The sequence below is a fragment of the Phoxinus phoxinus genome (genome assembly GCF_949152265.1).
Source record: "Phoxinus phoxinus genome assembly, chromosome: 14".
Classification (NCBI taxonomy): Eukaryota; Metazoa; Chordata; class Actinopteri; order Cypriniformes; family Leuciscidae; genus Phoxinus; species Phoxinus phoxinus.
The window spans coordinates 18,804,305-18,824,485 of NC_136889.1; the positions used below are offsets into that span (position 1 = coordinate 18,804,305).

Genomic DNA, 20,181 nt, shown 5'->3' on the forward strand with positions numbered 1-20,181 from the left:
TCGGTACATTTGCTCTTGGTTGATATCACACTGAAAATAGGCCAAAGGACAATTTATGTTGTCAACAACTTGGCATCCCCCTCACACTGGTATTCCAGACGTTTCTATTGAACATAAATCTTCAGTCATGTTATGGACACTGGATCTGTTTTTCAATAAGCAAGATAGGAATTTGTTGACGAGACAGTAGGCGAGCAAAAAAAAACATATGCAGGTGATAGTGCAGAGATGGAAATTTCCAACACCATAAAAAACTAACCCCATCTCTCACGCCACTCAGTTGTCCAAGCCGCGCCCATCAAAACAAACCCACACTGGCGGAGCTTCTGATTGGCTGGGGTGAAGGTGTGTCGTCGGGTGTGACGTAGGTTGGCCGCTCTATGAATAGAAAAACGTGGTTCGCGCCGCAACGAGCGGATGTATAACAAACAACTGGATGCTGGACGACTGTTGGATTTTTTTTGGGGGACGGTCTTGAGATTTCACCCACAACTTTATTTATTCACTAACTCATAAATATAAATTAAGTGTAAGACTTAAAGAAAAACGTCGTGGCAGTTATTCAACAGCCAGTTCCGAGAGAGAGGATTAAAAAGCCACACCGGTCGACAGACTATTTGTTTGAGACAAACCTTCCGTTGCGTTTTTCTATTTAATTTCATAACTCTCCGGTTGAGTCAGCATGGCATCAAGAGGACCACTGTCCAGATTATTGAGATCCACTTTGAGTTCCTGCCAGCAGAACCGATCGCATTCTGTTGCCATTTTGGGAGCTCCTTTTTCCAAAGGACAGGTAAGTTAGCGTTAATATATAATTAAAATATTTATTCAATGAGAACTCTCATAAACTCACCGTTGTATAACATTAATGTGACTGCATTTTCCAGAAAAGGAGAGGGGTGGAGCATGGACCCAAAGCCATCCGGGATGCGGGTTTGGTGGAGAGACTTTCAAATCTTGGTAAGTAACAGTTACATCATTAGTATTTGTTTCATCTAACGTTATCTGTCTCTCTATTTAGATGTTTAAGATTGGAATATATTTCTATAAAATTCTCTCATAATTTATGTAACGTTAGGTTACCCTCTGAATCTCCAAAGGCTGTTAGGGACTGACATCTTTAGTAACCATTCCTTTTATTACATCATTATTATTTTTCCGTTCAATAAAAGTGAATGTATTATGATTGTCATTTTGCGACTGCCTCTTCAAATAATTAAAGACATTTTAGCTTTGTTTGAAGTAACACAAGTTGAAGTTTGTGGGTGAACTATCTCTTTAAATAAATTCTTCACGAGCTCTGCCGAGAATCAGAAAGAGGGCACTGGATTCGCTGTTACATCATCCAACGGTCGACCCCCCCCCCCCCCCCCCCCCAAAAAAAAACAGCGTGAATTAATTTACAACGATGCATCTGTTTGTAGCTATAATAGTTCAATTGTATGTGTTTTTTAATGCTTGAAACCTTTAAATTAAAGCGTTTTGGTCATTAAAGGAGTTTTGGATGTTGTCTGGCCGCAGAGAAAGAGGGAAGGGGGGGGGGGGGGGGGGGGGGTAGATTTACTGTAAATAACGTTACGTGCGTCACTCAGTTCACCACCGCGCTTTCACGCATGCCATGAGACAACCCGCTGTCACACCACATAACAATAGGGTATTATGTCATAAACAAAAGCCTAGGGATGGCTCAGTAAGGATCTAGATTTACATGTATTCATTCAGCAGAAGCAACTTTTTCACTCAGAAAACGTTTTTGCATTCACACAACAAAAAGAGCAACGTTACGTGCTTCTAGAGAGATGCAGGCCAGACGCAGCAAGCGGTTTTTATATATAAGATAGTTTAATTGCCTTATCAGTCTTTACGGAATGTGATGCAGGCAGATATTGTTTCGTGTCTTTCCCGGGATAGTCAGAAATGAACCTGATGAGGTCATCTGTCGTGGATTAACCAATGGCAGTAAAATATGAAAGCGGTTCCCGTCAGGACTCTGCACAAAAAGCTCTGGGACTGTTGGCTTCAGATTACAGGGGAACATTCGTGGTTTTTAATTACAAGTTTCCATAATGAATTATTCCTTATACGCTAAATAAACAATGAATGTCGCATTAAGTTTTTCTCTATGTCTGGAAAGAATGAGGTGGAAAGGAAAAAACGTTCACTGTCTACGATCCCATGGCAGTAAAATTTCCCTATTTTTCCATACCTAAGCAAAAAGCATGTAAGAGCCGAAAGAGTGGTATCTTTACTTCTTTTTTTAACTATAGTATCGACCTGCTACCAAAGTATTACGTTTGACGTGAATATAAGGTAACGTTACTACTAAATGAAGGAAAATCTGCAATTCCTCTTTACAGTCAATTGCTTCTTCTGAGTCATCCTGAAATTCCAAAGTTGCTCATCGGAATGTACAAGTCACTTCTTGAGTCTCGCCTTCACAGTAAACATTGTGCCAAGCTTTACGTAACTACATGTTCTCCATGTGATGCGATAGTTCCTGCTATCTTAAGCCTGAACGTTTTTTTCTGTCGGGGGTTATGAACAAACGGCATACTTCTGAGACAGATTCGATGACCCCGTTTCACCTTAGCTGTGGAGGTTGTCCCCTTGCTGAACATTTGTATATAATGTGCTGTACATATTTTTGTCTGTACTGGCTCACCAGCTCTAATAACAGACGGATTTTTCAACATCATAAAAAGCCAATACCTTAATATCCTTAAAGTTAAATACTCTTCGTATTTAAATACTCTTCGTTCCTATTTGTTGTTGTTGTTATGATTAAAGAGAATACATGTATTTTTAGAACCGTTAAGCATAATTTTATTTAATCATATTTATTTAAAATAAATGTATAATCTATTGATGCAGTGTTGATTTGTTGCATCACTTTTACAGACGCTTGGCATCACGTGTTTGGAGCTGTGGAAATAACCAAACACCCTATATGGCAAGCATTCTTGACTAAACTATATCAGCGCTTATCCAATGCAACAAATATAGATGCTTGCTCCAGTTAGTAACTGTTGGTTGTGTATGTCATATGTATACGGCAAGATGTTTAACTCATTACATATGAGAGGCAAGTTAACTGATTGATACTACATGCTCACTGCTTACAGAAACACAAAATATGGTGTTTCAAATGCAGTTACGTACTAAACCTTAATATCTGTCTTTGCTTATGACAACCAACTCCCTAATTCCCTTGTAGTTTTCTTATTTTCAATCAGAAAAAAACATCTGGTATTTTAAGTATACTTATTTAAACCTTAACTGGGTCCACCGTGTTCACGTCTATTCCTGTTTAGAGACCACTGGATGGTACACGTGTCCATCATAGGTCGCTTTAAAATCTGATGAGTAATTCAACACTGTCACTGAGGCTGGTCTGGTTCTGTCATGCTGGGCCCCCATCAGCTGTTTAGACTTTCACTACTGTCCTCCAATGCTTTCAACCTATATGCCCACTTCAAGACTTGGGCAGATTCTTGCTGGGATTGAGTGACAGAACTGTCACCTGCCAACTTCGACCTGCCAATCAAATAGTGTGGGAAAGAAGCGAGCGTTTCGTCAGAGTTGGCAGAAAGAGTGGAAGTTTTAATGCCCGTGTTAATAATTGTCAAGTGACATCAGTTTATTTATGGCCTTTCTTGTTGTAGACTACCCTGTGCATGATTTTGGAGACCTGACCTTCAAGCATCTGGAAAAAGATGAACACTTTATGCGCGTGCCGTTCCCACGCACAGTTGGACGTGCCAATCAGCTGCTATCGGGAGCTGTGAGCGGCGCAGTGGGGGCGGGACATACCTGCATCATGCTGGGGGGAGACCACAGGTACACACAATTTTACTGTGTATTTTTCTAATTTATCAGGTAAAAAATCTGATTCATGTCATTATGTTGGTATGTAGTCATGGGTCATTGCCAATGGAAAATGTCAGAGTTTATATTTAGTTGCCTATTCCACAAGTCTTTCCAGTTGTCTTTTTGGCACAAGCATGAAGTAATGTTGTGGCAGTCTGGCTAAGCTAAAGCTAAAGGTCAAGGTTTTTCCTTTTGTCACGGGAAGCTGTTTGCATTTCCAGCAAGCTGAATCCCAACTTTTCCGATCAAAACTTGTCTGATAAATACAAAAATTCGATGTAATCTCAGACTGTGTTGAACTTGTTCTATAAAGGCCAAAATCAGCAATGAAAGGCTGCGTTTGTGATAACCTTTGTGATGCTTTCTTTCCCACAGCCTAGCGATTGGTTCAGTGGAAGGCCACGCTCAGCAGTGCCCTGACCTGTGTCTGATTTGGGTGGACGCTCATGCGGATATCAACACGCCTCTGACTTCGCCTTCTGGAAACCTCCACGGCCAGTCTGTAGCATTCTTGCTTAAGGACCTGCAGAACAAGGTGATTAGCATTCATGCACAAAAGATATGTTATTGTTATGCATTTCTGACATGACTTCCTGTATCTCAAAGAAGGTTACACTTGCAGCTGAAGTAATTTGTCTCCAGAAAATATCTGATAAGCTTTACTTAAACTTAAAGCCTTTATATTCTGCTTTGTAAATTGCAGATGCCAGAGGTTCCTGGATTTTCCTGGATAAAACCCTTCCTGTCTGCCAGAGATCTGGTCTACATCGGCCTCAGAGATGTGGATCCAGGCGAGCAGTAAGCACACTGTTTTTTCACAAAATGACATCCAGGATTTGCCACCTGTAGCCTGTTCTAAAGCCTATGCTACTAAATCACTAATTGTCATTCCATAGGCTATTTATATAACTGACATTACCTGTAACCGCCAATGTCTAATGTTGGCTTTTATCATAGATCTTTCTGTTACTACTGTATAAATTAATTTACAATTTGGTATATACACTACTGTACAAACATTTGGGGTTAGAAAGATTTTGTTTTTTGTTTTTGAAATGAGTATCTTATGCTCAACAATGCTGCATTTATTTGATCAAAAATACAGTAAAAACTGAAATATTGTTAAATATTATTATACTGTTTCTGATTTAAATAATTAAACATTTAAATGTATTCCTGTGATGGCAAAGCTGATTTTAGCAGACATTACTCTAGTCTTCAGTGTCACATGATCCTTCATAAATCATTCTAATATGATGATCAATGTTAAACCGTTGTGCTGTTTAATATTTTTGTGGAAACCATGATAAAAAAAAATCAGAATTCTTTAAATAGAAAGTTCAACAGTTATTTAAAATGGGGAAAAAAAGATTGTAAAAATGTAAAGTCTTTACTGTTACTTTTAATTAAATGCATCCTTAATAAAACTATTTATTAAAAAAAAAATTATATATATATACTTCAATCTTTTAAATGAGGGGGAGACAAAGCAGACATGCACAATTCAAAACTGCATTAATACTACTTGTTAATAATTTGATTTTATTCATCTCAGTATAATCCTGAAGACCCTTGGAATTCAGTACTTCTCCATGCGGGACATTGACAGAATGGGCATTCAGAGAGTAATGGAGGTCACTTTGGATCACCTCTTGGCAAGGTATAGTGATATTGCGAAAAACACACTTATTTAACTAGTGGTGGTATGTCTGTAAACAACCAGCAGCAGAATTGATGCTCCATGTAGTCCTCATGTGTACTGTAAAACTCTTTAAATGGGGGTGGAGTAGTTTTCTGGGTGAACCAATGTCATACAAGATCACAAGCCGCTTTATTTAACCTGACTTGTATACTATGTGGCACTGTATCTTATGTCATTTTTCACTGTTACTTGTTTTAATATCAGGAAACAAAGGCCGATCCACCTGAGTTTTGACATTGATGCATTTGACCCATCCCTGGCTCCCGCCACTGGAACTCCTGTTAATGGAGGACTGACCTATAGGGAGGGCATCTATGTAACAGAGGAGATCCACAACACAGGTACAGATCTACAATTCACAATTGAAATCAAGTAAATCCTAAAACTGATGCTAATACTACCTTTTCCGGACTACACAGGTTTACTCTCAGTGATGGACGTGGTTGAAGTGAACCCAACACTAGGAGCCACGCCTGAGGCTGTGGAGGCCACGTCCAGCCTAGCCGTTGACGTCATCGCATCTGCTCTCGGTCAGACACGTGAAGGTGCACATGTCGCCTTCCCGAAGATTCCAGAACCAAAAGAGGACACTGAGCTGCGGATATAAAGCACCAGCTAATCAAGGACTTTGACAAATGAACCACTTCGCATTCCAAAGTCTAGAAGAAAAACACTGAAGGATTTGCTGAGACTGAGCACCAGACTTGAGATTTAATTTGAAGGTTACTGTAGTCTTGGTCAGAAAAAATGGTTGCCTCACTGGCAAAGTGCTAAGCGCATGGGTGAGATTTATTATGTACCTGCCACTAATTTCAGCTTGGCTAAAAGAGGAAAAAGCTGAGATCTGGATTCTCTGTATTTTAGGACTAATCTGTCTGAAAATTAAATGTTTTTAATGTTTGTCAGCTGTCATGGGATCAGTAGGTAACCCATGATCACGCTCTGGGACTTACTGCAGGAAAAAGTGACATTTTTGAAGGCTAAGGTGACTCTTTACTGTGGTGGACTTATTGAATTTACTTTCATTTGAAACCTGTTTGCACTTTTGGACCAGAACTGGTTTTGTTGTATTTCTATGTTTGTTTGTTTGTTTGTTTGTTTCTTTTGTATAGTAGGACTGTTTTTAATGGCTAATCTAATCCTACGTGTTTGGTTGGGTTGAGACTGAGTGATCTTTTTTCTTTTTATAGTTGATAAGTTATTTTAGTAAATTTCATACATATTTAATTAAACCTTTGAAAAATCATGTATGCATTTCATACAACTTTTCAGATCTGTAATAACCACAAGTACCAGTATCTTAAGGAATAGAGGGTTGATTTGTTGCATTTCTCTGTTTTGGTAAAACATGTTTTGTTGCAATAAACTAATGTACTGGAGACAGACTGTGACTTGTCCTTGACTTGGTGGTTTGAAACTCCTGATGACCTGCTATCAATAACTACATTAAATGAGAGAATCTTCTTGTAGGACTGGGCGGTATGACGGTATACATCGTTACCACGGTATACAATGTCAGCCGTAACAGATTATTATTATTTTTTATTACGTGTATACCGCGACATGTAAATAAGTGGCCGTGGTAAACACGTGTAGCATACGTGAGAAACTGACATTCGTCAATGAAACATGGAGAAAGACGAACGAGCAGGTCAATAACGTAATTATTGTCGGAACAAATGCGGCAGTAGTCAACAGCAGTGCAGCACCCGGACAGTTTAGAGGAGCGCACATGCTCACAACGGGGAAAGCGAAAGCATTATGCGTTACTTGACAACAACAGTTAATATATCAATATCCTAACGAATTGAAATAGCCTTGAATAATGTATAGTTATCGTCATGTTTTCGTCTCTTATGTGTACAGTTACTTTTTACACACAATTTGCATCCAGCGTGGACGCCCAAGCGGTTGTCGTGGTAACGAACAATAACGTTACCTGTTTGTTAAGCGAATGTAATCCTGTATCTGAGGGGAAGTTACTAAATATTGAGAATGCAGCAGCCTGTATTGTATTTTTTCAACTCCAAACAATCGGCCACTGATCGGACCCATCTGATAAAATCTTCCTTACGTCTCTCAACTTGACGCTCAAATTAACAGATCGCATATTAATGATGCAAAAGACCCGCGCGTGCTCCGTGAGCGGTGGTGTGTCAGTCTTCACCAGGTTACAGTAAAATAATGACGCGGTTACAAGGTGTGTATAATTTAAACTGCTTAGTCAACATTGCTAGTCAGTTTGCATACTTTCTTCTGAACTCTTCTCTCTCTTGATTAAAGTTAAAGCTCCAGGTGAAGAGTTGCCAATGCCAGCTATCACAAAATGAGCAAACAAGCCCTTTAAAAGACGCAGTTTAAAGGGATAGTTCACTTTAAAATGAAAATTCTGTCATCATTTACTCACCCTCAAGTTGTTTCAACCCTGTATGAATTTCTTTCTTTTATAATTTCTTTTCTGCTGAACACAAAGGAAGATATTTTGAAAAATGTCAGTAACCAAACAGTTACCAGGTCCCATTGACTTCCACAGTAGGAAAAAAAAATACTATGGAAGTCAATGGGACCTGGTAATTGTTACTGACATTTTTCAAAATATCTTCCTTTGTGTTCAGCAGAAGAAAGAAATTCATACAGGTTTGAAACAACTTGAGGGTGAGTATATGATAACAGAATTTTCATTTTAAAGTGAACTATCCCTTTAATAAGCAGACATGGCAAAACTGTACCAGGGAACACATTTAACCAATTTAGTTTTAGTAATATCCTACACAATCAAAATGAAGTAATTATTCTGAATAGAATAGTTAAATATAAAATATTTAGATATTATAAACTGATTGATGAAGTAAAACAATAACATGAGATTGTAAAATAATTCACCAACACTTTATTTAAACGAGTTGTATTTAATAGCAATCAGTTGGGGGTAGTACATCTAAAGGTTGAGTGTTTCGTTTAATATATATAGTGGCCAATATAGTTTACCAAATAAAAGAAAAAGAAAAATCAAACAAGGTGAAGTACTTTTCATTTCTAAAGTATTTGAGATGATTTATCATATAAACCCCCTTTTCGTCGATTTTCCAGAATAACTACATATGTAAATAACTACGGTATGTTGTGAAATATACTGTTACTGTGAAATAGAATTAATCATTGATACCATGAAACAGAATTTTGATCATACCCCTATTCTATTCTAAAGCATAACATAATATTTAATACTCTGCCTGTAATCAAGAATGCAAAAGTATTAGGTTTTATTTGATGGCTTATAAAGACACTTACTATATCATAATAGGCCCAATAAGCTCAGAACCCCCGAACCTTAGCAAGAAAGTACTAAAGAAACTGCAGCCTTTCTTAAAATAAGATAAACAAACAGGTTAAAGGAACCATGTTTAAATTAAATAAACACCTAACGTTTAGAATAAACAGTTATGCTTTGTTTTTCTTAGATGGGTGCTGAATAATGCCACATAGTAAAACAAAACAAAACGTTTTTAATCAGTTAGGCTGTGCAATCAAACATAATTCATCTATTTTTATTTACATTAAAACAAAAAATCATAAAAGTATTTAGAACATACATTTACAAATGCAACATTTTTGCATTTTTTTTTTTTTAATTAATCAATTTAGTCATTTTATGACACAACATGAGCATATCAATAAGGCATTAATCTTGATTTAATACTCACTTAATTGGAAGGCTTTTCAAGTTAGGTTAGGTTTACTAATTTGTTCAATATAACTGTTCAAATCCCTCACCCCGAGTATCGGTAACAATGACGTTTATTTGCATGAACGCCCCTAATAAAGTAATCCGCCTAATGCAATTACAAATAGACATTTTGTTTGGGTTTGTGATTGATTTGAAGCTATAATCATAGTTGATTCACCGGCAATGCCCCATTTATAATCCCTTCAACACATGACAACATCTGCTTATGATTGCTGAATGTGATGGGGATTATAGATGCAGATCATAAACAACATGTAAAATGTGAATGACCTGCTCACACCTCAAATCACTCACAAAAATTATTACAAATGACTGGTCTCCACTGATACTTCTGCTGTTTTGTCCAACAGTCAGCTGGCAAAATGTTAGTATGTCAAGGTGACCTGATAGCCATGGACACTGGTATTTCCACTTCAACAGGTGTTCGTGTCACCTTATTTTCAGTCATGTTTACCGTAATGTCTACCCCCGTATCTGAAAGGCTAAACACACCCCCTTCTCCTCCAACCACGGCTTATGAAGCAAGTGACGTGCATGTTTATAGCTGTCATTCTCTTGGCCTGGAGTACACTCAGCTTTGTTTTGATTGATTGGAGGAAAAACATGAGCTGTTACCTTTAATGCCACGTTAACACTTGTACACAATGTAATTCAGATCACGTAGTTAAAAGTTCAGTAATAGTTAGAGGGATAGTTCTCTCAAAAAGAAAAATTCTGTCATACGTTTCTTCAAACCTGTAAGACTTTCTTTCTTCAATAAAATACAAAAGATATTTTGAAGAACGTTCCAACCGTTTTTGTCCATACAAAGAAAATCAATTGGACCCCAGTGATTTTCTTTAGGGACACAAAAATAAGGTTTGGAATGACTTGGCATTGATTAAATGATGACAAAATTATATATTTTTTAAATGTACTATCCCTTTAAAGTGATTGATGTATATAAGAATGCAGATAGATTACATACTATATATATATATTCTTTTTCCACTCTTTTCACTGGTTGCTTCATTTACACCATCCATCTGTCCATACATCTTCTAGATCCCCTGGATTAAGACAGCTAAGGAGGGAGTAAGGCCATCTCTCCTCTTTACACACGTCCTGATCCTCCAGCAGTCTGAATGCACCATGGTCCCCATCTTCTTTTCACCCTGAGAGCACTACTTACTTACGCTAATACAATTCAGCGCTTAAAATAACCGCCTATACATGTCCATGTGACACTCACAGTCACGAAAGCTTCCAGTACATTGTCACCGGGACAGACACCAGTGAATACCAGGAAGAGGAAAGGGGAGAGGTGAAGTCTTTTACAGTCTTGTGTGCCTCTGCCTACTTGCGAAAGAACTTCAAGTAGACCACCGCCCCCAAGATGGCCATCTCCATGATGATAATGACTGAAAGTAGCAGTTTGTTCGTCACCAGTCTGAAATGACAGGAAAGGAAGAGGCATGATTGAGTATATTCTCAGAAAGAGATTTGGAAATAATTCTAGTGATGTAAAATGTGTTTCGTAAGAGTGCAAGCCTCACCGCCTGGACATTGCGCGCAGGATTTTCCTGCTGCGGCTCAGGTTCTCTCCTGTGTGAACCAACTGATGAGGGAGTAATTGAGAGAAGAGAAAGAGAAGTGAATTCATTCTAGGCATTTCACTTGTTTAGTTCATCATCTGCTTTGTTCAACAGTAACAATAATAGGGAATGGTCTAGATATCTCTTGCTCACTCTGTCTCTTGTGCGGTCCAGTTGATCTCTCTGTTCTCCAAGCTCCTCAATGATGTCTGTGCCAATCATGTCAGTCTCTGCTGCAATCTGTTGACTTCGCTCAATACTTTTTGACGCATTATTTAGAGACTCTGTCCCCTGGATGAGCAAAGCACGCTGGGACTGAAGATGAGTCTGCAAAAACAAACATAACAATTCAACAATTAGTAACTCTTTAACTGAGACCTGCTGCATTCTCACTTATAATACCAGTGTCCGTCTTTAGCCATAATTACTGATCTGGTCAACTGACATCAAATACAGATAATACTACAATAGAGCACACCTTTTAGTTCATTTTTAAGACACTGTATAGTCACATGATTCTTCAGAAATCATTCTAAAATGCAAATTTGATGCTCAAAAAACATTAATTATTATTATCAGTTGAAAACTGTTTTCCCAAATCTTTCCATCTTTTATAACATTTTAAATGTCTTTAAGGATCATGTGACACGGAAGACTACAAATTCAGCTTTGCATCACAGAAATAAATGAAATTTTAAAATGTATTAAAATAGAAAACCGTTATTCTAAATTTTAATATTTCACAATATTACCGTTTTTTTAATAATTTATTTTTATGAAATAAATGCAGCTTTGGTGAGCATAAGAAAATTATTTTAAAAACATAAAAAAAATCCTACAGATCCCAAACTTTTGAACGGCAGTGTAAGTGTTATTGGTTTAATTACTTGATTCATAATGGGATGAGTCTTTATATTTCTGTCAAAGACTATTACCTTATATTATGTAATGTTGTAATTGATCTCAGTGCTGGTTGGTTTGGTTCCAGGCTTAGAACGACTGAAGCCAGAACAAATGAATGGGGAAAATATGTATGAAGCTGAAGACTGATGAAAAAGCGAGCAGTAACTGTTCCTTCACTGAATCAAACAAGTGCCTCATAAATCCCTAGCATATGCTATTCCTTTCAGGTCTTTCTAATGATGACCTTCACTTCCTCAGTTTTAGAGAGTTCAGGAACAGGACTCTTGGGACATACTGCATGACCTTGCTCAAGGCAACCTCCTGTGTGCGCAACAGGAAAAAAAAAATCATTCCACTCCAGCGCAACAGGCATCTATGTTTGTACAGTGGTAGGGAGTCAACCTGCATCCCACACTGTTAACTAGTGCTTGTATGGAATGACACATTTTTTTTAATAACATGATAAACAGAATGAATTATTTTGAATGCATATTTAAGACTCACCTCAATCACTCAATCAATGAAATAAAACAAACCGAGAAAAACGAGTACCGGCACCTTTTTTTGTTGAAGAACACACTATACACTATGTCTCATACATAAGTTTACATAACACTTGTGGAATGCTGGCAAGGTGAGACATTCAAAAACACACAGGGAAGATAGAGATCTCTAGTGTTCAAAATATGTACTATGAATTTCCTGGGAAATGTGACCAGTTCTAGCCTGTTGAAAACTAGATCCGACTGGAGAGATGTAGAAATTCTCTACCATCATTGTACCATTGAGCAAGACTTGAGTGTAATCAAGGAAGAGTAGCTTGAGTTTAAACAACAATAGCTAACAATAACTTTCTAATCCAAACCCATTCATGTGTGTGTGAATGTGTGTAATTCATGACAGAATCTTCATTATTATGCAAACTACTCCTTTCTAATGAAGGACTGGCAAGACTTACACTCTGGTCATTCTGTGCAGCATATATCCCTTGTCTGCTGTCTCCAAGGTGACTCGAAAACCCTGGTGTTGCTGAGAGGCGTATGTCTCTCTGCAGTTTGGCCAAATCTCGCCGGTACAGTCGAATCTTTGTTGACATGGGGGTTCGGAAGGATGACGGAGCGCCAAACAGCTCCTGTTCCATGCCCTGAAGCTAGGAGAGACATCACACATTCAGTCAGTCAGTGCTCGTGTTACTGTGTGGTTACATACAGTATCATTCAAAAGTTTTTATTTTATTTGAGACTACGACTCATGCTCAGCAAGGCTGCATTCATTTGATCAAAAATACAGTAAAAACACTGATTGTGAAATAATTTATACAATTTAAAATAACTTCTATTTATGTAATGGCAAAGTTGAGCTCAGTATCACATGATCCTTTAGAAATCATTCTAATATGATAATTTGGTGCTCAAAAAACATTTATTATTCCTATCAATGCTGAAAATAGTTAACAAAATAAAATCAGGATTCTTTGATGAACAGAAAGAACAACATTTATTTGAAATAGAAATCCTTTGTAACATTACACATGTCTTTACTTTAATTTGACACAAAATATTGATTTAAAAAGGAGTTTATTGATTTAAAAACGATTGTATTGCTTCCACTAAAGAAAATAGTCCGTTCGGTTAGAATCCTGCATCCATGGCAACGCTCTGTTTTTCATGGCAACGGTCTGTTATAATTAGCAGCGGTCTGTTATCAAGAAATAACAGACCGCATTCTACATTAGAATTCAGCCAAGCCATGTAATAAAGAATTATAGCTAGTGTACCGTGTATTGTTATTACTACAGCAATACATAATTGTAATATGTTATACACAATAGTAACAACAATACAATAGAACAATAGTAACTTGTCAACACATAATGTGATTCAGAACACTTGGCACTGGTTTGTATGTCCTATTGGTTGTCATTGGTTGTCTGAAGCACTACTGCCACCTGGTGTCTCAAACTATTTCAAACAAACTGAGCAACGCAAATCAAAGCTTTCATGACAATTATGAGAATGAATCACCAAACCGCTCACCCTCTCTGCTCCTCTCTAGTGGAATGAGCTGCCAACCTCCACCCTATCTGCTGACACCATAAAAATGAGCTTCCGAATCTAAATTTCTAATAAACCTTGCATGAAAATGTAAAGTAAATTTCACCAGGGTTCCTACTCTTTTAGAGTGTATTTTATGCAACAGTACTGTGTCAATGGCAAAAAAATTCAATATCAAAATATCATAAAACTTTCCCATCGTTAATTATTGCTTGAAGTTAATGACAGCTGCCAAATAAATGTAATTTGTTTTTATAGAGAACATTAATTTGTTTCCTAATCTAAGTTTCTAAAAAACTTTGCATGGTTTGCATGAAAATTCAAATGTTAAGTAAATTTCATCAGGGTTCCCACTCTTTTATAGTACATTTTATGCAACAGTACTGTGTCAATGCCCAAAAATTTCAATATCACAACATCATAAAACTTTCCCACCGTTAACTATTGCTTCAAGTTAATGACAGCTGCCAAATCAAATGTAATTTGGTTTTTATTAAGAACAAAAATTTGTTTCCTAATCATGGTTTGCATGAAAATTCAAATGTAATGTAAATATCATCAGGTTTTCCACTCTTTTAGACTGCATTTTATGCAACAGTACTGTGTCAATGCCCAAAAATTTCAATATCAGAAGAACATCATAAAACTTTCCCATCGTTAACTATTGCTTGAAGTTGATGACAGCTGCCAAATCAAATGTCATTTGGTTTTTATTGAGAATAATATTTTATAGAGATTTCTAGCCTATTATTTATATAATAATCTAAACTATTTACTATAGAAATTAATATGACTCTTTAATTTGACTTTTCAAGTGCAAGTAATCACAGTTTTAAGATTGTGTGCAAACTTTCATCTATAATGAGAATCAAGAAGACTGACATCAAAGTTATCATTGTAACATAAACATACCACTTCTTCAGCCTCTGATACGCGCTCATCAAAGTCCCTGACAATCCTCTTCCTTTCCTCTGGAAAACAAAGAGTGAAAAAGATGCAGGTTTAGTCCAGAAAGCCACCTTAACAACACAAGGCAGACAACTGACATTGGGGGACATCAATGGATGACTGACATCTTACTGTTTCCAGCTTACAAAATACCCAAACCATATGTCTGTCCTGCACTCAACTGTCTGAATACTCTCTAGTCATGATTCAGTTGTAGATATAAAGAGTGTATTCACCTCCCTGGCACCTCTGCACCCGTTCAGGCATCAACTTCACTTCTTCATATAGAGATTTATACATCTCATGCAGCTTTTCAAGCTCCTCAGAAGACATATTGCGAGCGATTTTAACGAAGCCTAAAGCACATAAACGTTACTTTTCGAAATCAATAAGGATGTAATAAAAAAACAGACAATTTGGTGTGATCTGAAATCAAGAATGATAATAAAATCCCCTTCTCAGGTAAAAACCATAGACAGTATATAAAAGGCAATAACAAGATCCTCGGGACAGCAGCTGATGCTTCCGTGTCGGACCCCGGACCTCGTGATTATAGGTGGTTTTGATTTAGCCTGAAAAGAAAAAGGGAACGAAAGACCCAAGCCATTATTTAAAAAAAATTGTAACACCTAAAGAGCAGTGATTTACTAATATGTACGTGTATGACTTACACTTTAAGATGCGTTATATTGCAAAATCTAACAAAAAGGTGCAACAGTTCAACAGGGCAAACATATAGACAGCTTGCGTCATAAATGCTTTGTGGGATCTGTAGTTTACATTTTCCAGAAAACACAAATAAATAAATTTGATCGGCCAGTCGAAACTCCAGCAGACTTAAAAAGCGCACATATATCCGTAATTAACTTGCATGCACGTCTTATTAAGATTGTGCCATGGCTTATCCCAAATTAAACAACAATCGGGTGTTCACATTCCTTTTTATGATTGTAGTTCCTGAAAAACGATTCCGTTTCATTTTCAAAATATTTTATTGCCATTTTACAATACTAGAAAAACACCATCACTCTCTCTTACACACACACACACACACACACGCACGCACACACACACACACACACACACACACACACACACACACACACACACACACACACACACACACACACACACACACAGGAGAGAGATATATAAAATAATTATACAGCCTAGTAAATGTAAATAAAATATTAATTTTAAAATAAAACAGCAAGACATTAATGATTATTCAGAATAAATTGTCCAGTCAATGGAAACTACAATCCCATCATTCCCTGGGACCACAGCTGTAGATGTGAGTGGGAGGCTGAACACATTCACACCGTCAGAGACAGACGGGAGTAAAGCACACAGTGTCATGATGCTTATGCTCGTAGTTTTTGCGGGTGGTTTAGGGCTGGTCGCGATGATTTTAAGGCTGCTATCCCCTCAAATCAGGTAAGCAATTCTACCTCTCTTTTTTTTTTTTTAGAGAGAGAGAGAAAGATTTGAAAATGCTATTCAGTCTTAATTATTATAAAAGGACTATGCATGGAAACAGTTATTCTTTCTGTAAAACAAGAGCACAATGTTCATAAGGGTTGCGAACATTATGATGTGGGAGACTAATGCATAATCAGTCTATGAATGTAAAGCATTGTAGCCACTGAAGCGTAGAGCCTAGTGTAAGACAGTCCAGTCTTTAAATTATATTAAATAGTCACAACTGTTAATCTAACCGAACTCGACCTTTTAATAATGGATAACACATTGTACGTTACACGATTTTATTTATCGATTGTAAAATGAGCGCAGCAATCAGCACTGTTGATGAGGGTTCGGGTTGCCTCTTGGTGGACCCGCCTCCTCTTGACATGATCTGCTCTAGAAACCAACCAATAGAATGACAGCATGGGCGGATCGCCCCGCCCCTCCACGTTACCGCGCTGCTTCATTGGCCCTAGTGGGATGGATAAATGCATATAATCATAGTTTAGGACTGCCTGTTATATGTAATATATAATTTATATTATAATTCTTATGTAATTTATATTATTATACAAGTAATAGGCAAGAAATAGCTTTTTGAGAGTGCAATCTATATAAAAAAATGACATTTGATTTAGCAGCTCTCATTAACTTCAAGCAATAGTTAACAATGGGGAAGTTTTATGATAGTCTGATATGATATTACTATCTTTTGGGGGGGGGGGGGACTAAATACATTAAAACATCCATTTCCAATTATGAATCAAGATTTTCCCTTGGTTATGTGTGGATAGCTGAGTTTTACAGTGAAAGTGTTGAATATATCAGACATAAACGCATAGTATCAAGCAGTTGATCAAGCAGTATCAAGCAGTTGCTGTAGATTTGTCGGCTGAACATCCATGATGCAAATCTCTCATTCCACCACATCCCAAAGGTGCTCTATTGGATTGAGATCTGCCTGTGGAGGCCATTTAAGTATTTTAACTCATTGTCATGTTCAAGAAATCAGTTTGAGATGATTTGAGCTTTGTGATGGGACGTTATCCTGCTGGAAGTAGCCATCAGCAGATTCACTGTGGTCATAAAGGGATGGAAATGGTCAGCAACAATACTTCGGTATACTGTGGCATTTAAACAATGTTCAATTGGCCCAAAGTGTCCAAAGTGTGCATTGTTTGTGGAATATCCAAGTGTGCCAAGAAAATATCCCTCACACCATTACACCACCACAAGACTGAAACATTGATATAAGACAGGATAAACAATTAAATTAAATAGATAAATAAATCTATTTATATTAACTTTCCATGTTTGTGCAGGAAATATGCAGCAGGAGGAATGTGTCGATCCACAGCACGGTTAGATGGAAAAGTTGCCTTGATCACAGGAGCAAACTCAGGAATTGGGAAGGAAACAGCTTTGGATTTAGCTTTTCGAGGTCTGTCCAACTCCTCAACACATTTACTAAATACCTTATGTCTTATGAAATTATTTAATTAATTCAGTTTAAATAAACAGGCTTACTGTACAGCTGAAGTAACAGTTCAGACCTGTGTGCTAACAGGCGCACGTGTGATTCTGGCATGCCGTGATGTGGAGAAAGGTGAAGAGGTGGCGACAGAAATCCGTACACGAGTGGGTGGAGCTAAAGTGGAGGTGAGGGAACTGGACCTGGCCGACACCTGCTCCATCCGAGCCTTCGCTCAGAGATTCCTGCGAGGTACTGCCTTATAATGTCTGATGCAGTTCAACCACCTTCACTTCAAAGCAAATATATACAGTATATCAACAATTTCAGATGAGGAGTCTTCCAAGCCCCAGATATTTAACTTTACAGTTAATGTGATTTGTCTCTTCATTTAGAGGTAAATCACCTGCACATCCTCATCAATAATGCTGGTGTCATGATGTGTCCTTATATGAAAACGGCCGATGGCTTTGAGATGCAGATTGGGGTCAATCATCTGGGTGAGTGTGAATATAACAATGCATAATTCACTAGTTTTTTAACATTAATATTGTCCAACAGCGACACTAGCAGGTCAAATTACAGCGGGAGGCCTCGTCTCTCTTGCCTCCCCTGAGACCATTGAGTTTTACCAGACCCCCTAAAGTATGCGGTGGGTTTAGTGTTGGGACTCACGCCTGCACCTCTTCATTCAGGTCACTTCCTGCTGACATATCTCCTCATTGGTCTGCTGAAGCGTAGCGCGCCATCACGAATCGTGGTTGTTTCTTCCCTGGCACATAATTTCGGCTGGATTCGATTCCACGACCTGCACAGTCAGGGCAGCTACAACAGCGGGCTTGCCTACTGCCAGAGCAAGCTGGCTAACGTGCTTTTCACACGCGAGCTGGCGCGCAGGCTCCATGGTGAGTGCTGTTGTGGATCAAACAAGGATCTAAAAGAAATAAATAAAAGAAATAGTACATTCTGTATCCTGCTTCGCAGCAAATGTTAGTTTGACTTGTATTTTATCAGGGTCAAATGTGACAGTGAACTCTCTGCACCCGGGGACGGTGAGGTCAGAGCTGGTGCGTCATTCTACTGCAATGTCGCTGCTGTTTGCTGTCTTCTCCATGTTCCTCAAGACCCCGAAGGAAGGAGCTCAAACGTCTGTCTATTGCGCCGTCGCTGAGGAGCTCCAGTCAATCTCAGGCAAACATTTCAGGTACAGCACACTTCTTCAGAACGGTTGCTTGATGCTGAAGGTTCATTTTTCAAGATATCCTGAACATTGTTATTCATATAAAAAAGTGGATGGGGACAGGGGGGGTCAAACACCATAAACGAATCGTTAAAGGGATAGTTCACCTTTAATAATTTAGCATAATTTCCAAACATGTGTCTTTCTTCTATGGAACATTTTGAAGACTTTTTTTGAAACCAAACTGTTTTGGTTACCAATGACTGACTTTGTTTGGACAAAAAGAAATTTCTCAAAGTATTCTCTTTTGTTTTCTATAGAAAATCATACAGGTTTGGAACGACACGAGATTGAGTAAATGACAGAAGTTTCATTTTTGGGTGAACTAACGTTATCCCTTTTAAGCAGTCCATGCAATGCATTCACTATATTCCAACTCATCTGAAGTCATATAATAGCCTTTTATGTTAAAACAGACTAATATTTAAATTATTATTTACTAAAAACAAATAGCTCTTAAATCATGCAGTTCATTTGGTATTGGCATATGATTAAACGTCTCTCTCTCTCTCCTTGTGTCTCCCACACAGTGATTGTGTCCCAGCGTTTGTGGCCCCTCAGGGAAGGAGTGAGGAGACGGCACGGAAACTGTGGGATGTAAGCTGCGAATTGTTAGGCATCGAGTGGGACTGAATCATTCATTTGATCCACTTCATTTCTCTTCCACCCTTTATTCTTAGACATTGTCAGTGATCACTTCTTTTGCTTGGTTTTGTTTGAAACACTTGTGTACATTTTTCTCTTATCTATGCTTTCAATAGCACAATCCATCTTGTTATGCCTTTTCGCCAATTTTCTATCATGCCCTTGTGACAAGCAAGTATGAGCTTTTTCTACTCTAGAACAAATCTGTGGAGAATCTTGATTTCACCGTTTGTATTTTGAAACGCTGCTCTAACTCTCATCTCAGTATTCTCACATGAAGCTGCATATTGAAGTCTTTTATACAGATGTGCTTTTAACTACTGTGGAACAATCATGACCAGAGATAAATATTTAAATATATACAGTGAAAAAAAAGTGTCATTTTTGTATTTTCCTTTCTTTATTTGCTAAAAGATACAAATACACAAGGATATGTTGCTAATAATATTAACAGATATTTGATACTATGATCAAGAGGTTCAAAATTAACTCAAACAAAATTAATCTAAAAACTGAGATTTAGTATTTCATCTCCCGGTTTCACAGACAAGGCTTAAGCTTA

General features: G+C 37.7%; 3 protein-coding genes across 3 annotated transcripts; 2 read left to right on the plus strand and 1 right to left on the minus strand.

Moving 5' to 3' along the window:
- Positions 1-327: 327 nt before the first annotated feature.
- arg2 (arginase 2) lies at positions 328-6,950 on the plus strand. Its single transcript, XM_079636107.1, has 8 exons — positions 328-793; positions 888-960; positions 3,663-3,837; positions 4,243-4,402; positions 4,571-4,665; positions 5,423-5,527; positions 5,774-5,910; positions 5,989-6,950. Exons 1-8 carry the CDS (start codon positions 683-685, stop codon positions 6,174-6,176), a joined length of 1,044 nt encoding a protein of 347 aa, XP_079492233.1. The 5' UTR covers positions 328-682; the 3' UTR covers positions 6,177-6,950.
- Positions 6,951-9,101: 2,151 nt separating this feature from the next.
- On the minus strand, positions 9,102-15,350 carry vti1b (vesicle transport through interaction with t-SNAREs 1B). The gene is made up of 6 exons (XM_079636108.1): positions 15,033-15,350; positions 14,761-14,819; positions 12,753-12,944; positions 11,045-11,218; positions 10,853-10,914; positions 9,102-10,746 (listed from the first exon to the last, which is right to left on the minus strand). Exons 1-6 carry the CDS (start codon positions 15,127-15,129, stop codon positions 10,653-10,655), a joined length of 678 nt encoding a protein of 225 aa, XP_079492234.1. The 5' UTR covers positions 15,130-15,350; the 3' UTR covers positions 9,102-10,652.
- A 494-nt stretch (positions 15,351-15,844) lies between these two features.
- rdh12 (retinol dehydrogenase 12) lies at positions 15,845-20,048 on the plus strand. The gene is made up of 7 exons (XM_079634226.1): positions 15,845-16,233; positions 17,586-17,704; positions 17,831-17,986; positions 18,130-18,234; positions 18,430-18,639; positions 18,749-18,938; positions 19,505-20,048. Exons 1-7 carry the CDS (start codon positions 16,046-16,048, stop codon positions 19,605-19,607), a joined length of 1,071 nt encoding a protein of 356 aa, XP_079490352.1. The 5' UTR covers positions 15,845-16,045; the 3' UTR covers positions 19,608-20,048.
- Positions 20,049-20,181: the final 133 nt, after the last annotated feature.